Here is a 6,352-nt window from a genome sequence, read left to right as displayed (position 1 = left end):
CGGCCAGGAAGGGGCGCGAGCTCTCTGACCGAGGCGCCGGAGGCCGAGGTGGAGGAAGGCGGCTAGGCGGGGGTCATGGCGGCGGGAGCGGCCCGGGCGGCGGCCGGCCCCGGCCCCGGCCCCAGCTCCGCCCGCGGCTTCTACTTCAACACGGTGCTGTCACTGGCCCGTTCGCTGGCCGTGCAGAGGCCCGCGGCCCTGGACAAGGTGACCGGCCGGGCCTGGGGGAGGGGCGGGGAGGAGGGAAGGAGGGGAGGGGGTCTGAGGGCCCCCCGCCCGGCTGGAGGTAGAGACTGAGGGGCCTTAGGAGAGAGACAGAGGGGGGGGCTGCTGACGGCCTACTGTGTGCAGGTGCTGGGCTAGGTCTTGGGAGACGGCAAGCGCCCACGGCGGGCGTGCGGGGCTTGGAGGCAGGAAGAGCCGAGTTCGAATCCTGCCTTAGGGGCTCACACCCGTGCGCCAAGCATCGGACACCCATTCCGTGCCAGACCTAGTGCTGGGGGGGGAGGCGAAGGCAAAAGTGAAAGCCCCCCCCCCAGCATCCTCCAGGGATCCGGGTGTAAGCGTATACCAAGTAACTTGGGGGGGGACCTGGGGGCTGGGGTTGAGGGAGGGGGGGCTGTCGGGGGGCGTCCCGGGGCGCAGGGAAAGGCTGTGACCGGAGGCCGGAGCGGAGCCACAGAGGGAGCCGGGTGTCCGGCCAAGCCGGCCGGACCTCCTCCTCCGTGAGGTCAGTTGGTTGGGGAAGGGCATCTAGGGCCCCGCCTGCTGCGGCACCAGCTCTTCTTGCCACTTGCTGGTCACCTCCCCTGGAGGCAGGCACTGACCCGGGGAGGGGGAGGGGGGCATCTGGGAGAGCAGGGGAGGCCTCTGTGCTGTTTGCTGGTGCTGAGGTCCTTCCGAGAGGGAAGGACCCCTCTGGCAGTATGTGGGGGGGATGCTGGGAGAAAGATGTGTCTTCTGTGGGAGGTAAAGAGGAGAGAGATGGGGACGGGAGGCTGGCGGCGCTTGTTTCGAGCGGTACAGAACAGGACTCTGTCTCAGGAGGAGGAGATCCAGTTATGGAAAAGGGAACATTGGCACCCCCTGGGTCAGGCTGGATGGGCCATTGCTGTGGAAGAAAAGGCAGGGGGCAGGCTGCCGAGGTCCTGTTTCAGGGAAGGAGGTGGCAGGGTGCTGGCATCTCAGCACACTGGTTATGGGGAACCAGATCTTTCTCCTAATCCTTCCCTAGCACAAAGCTTCTTAAACTGTGGGTTGTGACCCCGTGGGGGGGTCAAGTAACTGAATGTGGGGGTTGAGAAAGATTTGGCAACAGTAAGAGGTTATGTGCACCTATTTCATATACCTACATAAGCCGGGGTCGCATAAATATTTATCAGGTGAGAAGGGATTGGGAGTGGAAAAAGTTTAAAGAAGTCCTGCCTTAGGAAATAAAAACGTCAAGATTCCCCTGCACCGTGGTTAAAGGTTGTTAGTTAGTGTCCATATGGGTACTCCCCCCAAAGGGGCAGATTGCAGCCCCTCTCTGACTTTTCATCCTGGGACAGCCTTTTGCCATGCCTTTCCATAGATTCTAGAATAGGGCCTCCTGTGGCCATCTCATTTAACACAGACCTGAAAAGGGATTCCCTCACCCTCAGATCCAACAAGTGGACTTATGGAGGCTCCAGTGAGGGAGCCCTCGTTACCTTTTTTTTTTTTTTTTTTTTTAGGCAATGGGGGTTAAGTGACTTGCCCAGGGTCACACAGCTAGTAAGTGTCAAGTGTCTGAGGCCGGATTTGAACTCAGGTACTCCTGAGTCCAGGGCTGGTGCTTTAACCACTGTGCCATCTAGCTGCCCCCTCGTTACCTTTCTAAACAGTCCATTCCCCTTGTGAATGACTGATTAGAAGATTGCTGTTAGCCAAAGGTGTCCAAACTTGGGATTAGGAAAATGATTAACAAAATAAATGCCAATACAATTCGACATATATGATGTTGATTTGTGGTTTTCTAAGTCAGTACATGGCCTTTCAGGGATCCTTTTTATTTGCGTGTACCACTACTCCAATGGATAATGTAAAATCAGTTCTCCCTTTGCACCTTGCTCCTATTGCTCCTAGTCTGTGCTCTGGGGCCAGGTCTGCAGCAGGATCTACCCAGGGCCTTCCTCTCAGCCTTTTCATCTTTGAAAGGGGGCAGCATCATCCTCAGTCTGTCTGGCCTCCCTCTTCCCTGAGGATGTTACATGGAGGAGAAGGGGTTAAAAATGTGCCTGTCTAGAGGGTATGTCACTGAGACTTACAATGGGGAGAAACTGAGGCAGTCTCAGGAAGGCCCCTGTATCTAAGGTCTGGCTCCTTAGCCCGGGAGGTTGCCAGTTCAGGTCAGATGGAGCCTCTGCTGTTGCTTCACGCTAACGAGAATGCCAGCTGAGATTGCTTTAGCAATCAGAATGCCAGCTTAGTGCCTTATACTGAGGAAGAAGCTGCTCGTTGGCTGGGAAGGCTTTTCCAGGGGGAGCACCTGGCCTGCCGTGGCGGAACTAGAATGGCCCTGAGCTGACCCTGAGGCATGCACACATCGGCTCCCTCGATCCCTACAGCACCCCTGCCACACAATTTGTTACCCCCATTTCACAGAGGAGTGAACTGAAGGAAGCCTAGCTTTCCAGGGCCTCTTGACCAGAGGGTCAGGTGTCAGAAGTGAACCCCAAGCCAGGCTTCTGACTCCAGGGTCGGGGCCTCTAGTGACTGGGCTCCTGTACACGAGTGTAGACACTGGCTTTCTGGTGGGAGCCCCCAGGAACACGGGCTGGTGCAGCTTTCTGCTGTCAGAGTGACTGATTAGTATACCCTTGGCAGCAGCCTCTTAGGTCAGAGCAGGACAGCAAAGGCTGCAGGTGGCTGAGAAGCCAAAAAAAATGCAGCATCCTCAGTGCTGCCCAGAGACTTCATTCTCCGCCCAGATCAGCCAGAGGCACGGCACCATTGAGGCAGTCAGCAAGACTTTACTACAATATTCAATTCAGCGACTATTCGTGAAGTGTCTGCTCTGCAGTAGGCATTAGAGACAGTGGGGATTCAAAATAGGATTGGAGGGAATTTGAGGAAAGATGTAGAATGATGTAGGTCTGGGGGCCTCTAAGCTGAGCTTTGCAGCTAAGAAGGAAGACGAAGGGAGAGTCCAAAGTGCAGCCGTCGGGGGCAGCCGATGGGCCGGTTTCACCATAATATCAAGTATCTCACACAAGGCCGGCAAGGGAAATTGGAGCCAGCTTGTGGGAGACTTTAAATGCCTGGCTGAGCAGTTCACAACCTGTTCTCAAGACATTACTGAGGCGCTGAAGAAGTCTGAACAGGGCAGGGAGCTAGACCTATCAGTGTGTGTGTGTGTGTGTCTGTGTCTGTGTGCATCTCCACTTGGGGGCTGGAACAGCTGGGCCTACCCCCTGCCCAGAATGCTTCATAGCCCCGAGGCCTCCAAGCCTCCTCCTGTGACACCTCCTGTTGGGGCTACCTGGGAGCCCAAATGAGTGTCTGTCTGTAAAAAGCCCTTTTTGTTATGCATTCTGCAGGCCTCTTGGAAGAGTCACTCTGGACAGGCGAATGGAATGTCCTAAATGGTTAAGTGTTTATACTGAAATGGTTTTAACTCTGTTGGTGTAGAAGCCTTCTCGAAATGGACTGTTCCTGTTCTTGCTCTCTTAAACTATTCTGTTGCGCAGTCATGTGGGTGCTAGGCCTGGCCCAGGGAGCCAGTTTCTGCTACTTGTGCACCTTGGGCCTGGCCCCAAGCTGGCTGGCCGGCCCTCATTGTGTGCCGATCAGTCTGTCTTCTTACTGGCTTCTCCCTTGTCACTTTGGCCTGAAAACGCTGGCTTTTTTATAGACCTCACCAGTCAATGAAACCACATTTCATTTCATTAAGGGAACCAAAGCAATCAGAGCACATCAGATGTGCCATCCCAGGTCTTGGCCGGGTCTCGAGAGGCTGCGGTTTCTGTTTTGTTTTTCTAACTCTATCTGGGACCGTGGTTATTTTGGAAGCCCGAAGATTCTGGAAGGTTGACAAGATTGTACAGAGTCGTGGGGCAAGAGGTCGGGATGCTAGAGTTCTGTAGGTTTAACCAAAAAACCCCTCACAGATTTGGTTTTACCAAAAGCAGTTTCTGGTCAGAGCAGTCTGCTTCACACACTCTTGGATCAGCTTTCTGCAGATTTCCTTATTTCTTGCAGAGTAGACATGCACTGTTTCTAATTTTAGACAGCCATTACAGTTTACAAATTACATGCAATTATTCTGTGAAAATACTTTACCCTTTCAAGCATTCCTAACATCAGGATGGGTAATCCTTTCACCCATCCTTCCACTGTGAATGACAGTCCCCCTTGGCCTTAATGAATGAACTTCCAGGAGTGACAGACTGTGTCCAAAGCAGCCATTGCCTGGCGGCCAGCGGTCTGCTGGGGGCTCTGACTGCCAGGAACATAATCCTTGGACTGGAGGCACGCAGTTCAGGGATGGGTTGGTGCCCGAAGCCTGTCCAGCTCTGCAGGCCTTGCCAACTTGTGTCCCACTGGCACAGCCTTTGGGAGCCCATGGTCATTATGCCACAAGGAGGATCTAGTGGAGGCCTCAGGAGAATTGCCCACGAAAAAGTATCCGGGAAGAAAAGTTGCAATTCTGAGTAAATGTTCCTGGTCTGGGGACCTGCTGTGACTGGCCCAGGCCCCTCTGAGCTCTGGTGTCCGGAGGAGCCAAGGGGCCAGCTTAAGCTATCCGAGGGTGCCGGGACATTCTGCCGGCTGCTGCCAGTTAGAACGTCCAATTGCTGGGTCTCAGCACACCTCAAACAGAGGGTGCCCGCTTAACTCTTTTTGATGATGGCATCCAGTTCCTTCACTTGGTAAAATCCTTAGCTCCCTAGGACAGCAGATTTGCCGGTATAGGCGATGACCCCTGACTATGGGATGGCCAGCTTGCATTTGACCAGTCCGGTGATGGGGTTGCCGGGACCTCCCTGTTCACTCCCTGCACTTCTTCCAGTTCAGCTTTCTGGGCGTCTGGCTTCTGATGACCTCGGCATGTGGGACCTGTTTATTCTTTCACCTTGGGGGAGGTTTGGTGGAAAGGGGAAAGACACAGCAGAGGTCTCTGGTCCTTGCCCTGAGCCCCTGGCCCTGCTCCAGCCCTTCTGATGCCGGAGCGGGCCTGTCCTCTGAAACATGGTTATGTCTCCCACCTTTGCACACAAAGGAGTGCGACTTTGGTTTCTTCTGTTCTTTACCCTCGCACCTGCTTGGGGCTTTCCTCTCTAAACGCCCTCGGATTTATTCCATATGTTCTTGTGGCCTTTCCAGTCAGAGTATAGACCCCTCGAGGGCTCCCAGGCACTTAAGAAATGCTTGTGGAGGCATCCATCAGCATGAGAAAGAGGGGCCGGGCCTGGGTGGGAGGGGGGGCTTTCATTTTCAGTCCTCAGGGCAGTGGAAACAACCCTTAACCAGCCAGCCCGGGCCTCTCTGAAGTCCATGTGTATTTATATGCCAAATAAACCAAGGCTCTTGCTTGCCAGGTGGGAGGCAGAAGGCTGACTGAGCTGGGGCTGCGGGGACCAGGGAGGAGGCAAAACCTGGGTAGAAACAGCAGCCGGTAGTTGTGGAAAGGGAGGTAGGCAGCCTCATCCTTGGGGGGTGGGGTGAGTGTGTGTGTGTGTGTGTGTGTGTGTGTGTGTGTGTGTGTGTGTGTGTGTGTGTGTGTGAGAGTGCAGAGGCAGTGAAGAACTGGCTCTAAGGATCTAACAAGCAGTGGATATTGGAAATGGGGCCTAAGGGTTTATAGGAGGATCCTGGGCCCAGATGCCTTGGTAAAAGATGAGACATTTGGGGGGAGGACAGGGAGACCCAAGGGCAGCCCCTGGGCCCTGGGGTGCCATCTCTTGGCCCATAGGGGTAGCACCACAGCCAGAGGGCAGCCACGGGTGCTGTTTCCATCTCAGCCCCGTGGGTGCTAGTGCGCGGTGTCCTGGCCCAAGGACCACAACTGCCTGCTGCCAGAGTGTGGGATGGCTGGTCAGGTTCTCCCAGCCTTCCTGGCCGCTCCCAAGCGTGGGCCGGCTGCTTTTCAGAATTCATGAGAAGTTCGATCCATCCCACGGGCACCCAGATGCACTCTCCTTGGTCTGGTGTGATTGTCCCTTTGATCAGGGACTGTTGCTAGGATTCTGTGGACAGTGAGACCTCAAGCTTGAGGGTCCTGTGAGCATTGGCCTGGTGTTCGATGGAGAGAACCCATTCCCGCCCCCCTCCCCCCCCACCTCCAAGCAAATCTTGGGATGATGAGAAGGGGGTTGCTTTCTCTGTGTAC

General features: G+C 55.1%; 1 protein-coding gene across 2 annotated transcripts in view; it reads left to right on the top strand.

The window, feature by feature from the left end:
* The window catches only part of PI4KA (phosphatidylinositol 4-kinase alpha), a 114,986-nt gene continuing 108,634 nt past the window's right edge, over positions 1-6,352 (top strand). The window contains exon 1 of one of the 2 annotated variants that reach the window (XM_043981161.1): positions 1-207. In XM_043981161.1, coding sequence (XP_043837096.1) covers positions 76-207 — 132 coding nt within the window. In that variant the 5' untranslated portion in view covers positions 1-75. The remainder of the gene's footprint in view (positions 208-6,352) is intronic. The other variant, XM_043981154.1, reaches the window with a different exon arrangement.

Source organism: Dromiciops gliroides, chromosome 1 (assembly GCF_019393635.1).
Source record: "Dromiciops gliroides isolate mDroGli1 chromosome 1, mDroGli1.pri, whole genome shotgun sequence".
Classification (NCBI taxonomy): Eukaryota; Metazoa; Chordata; class Mammalia; order Microbiotheria; family Microbiotheriidae; genus Dromiciops; species Dromiciops gliroides.
The sequence above is the reverse complement of the archived record's forward strand: the minus strand, read 5'-3'. Positions and strand labels throughout refer to the sequence as shown.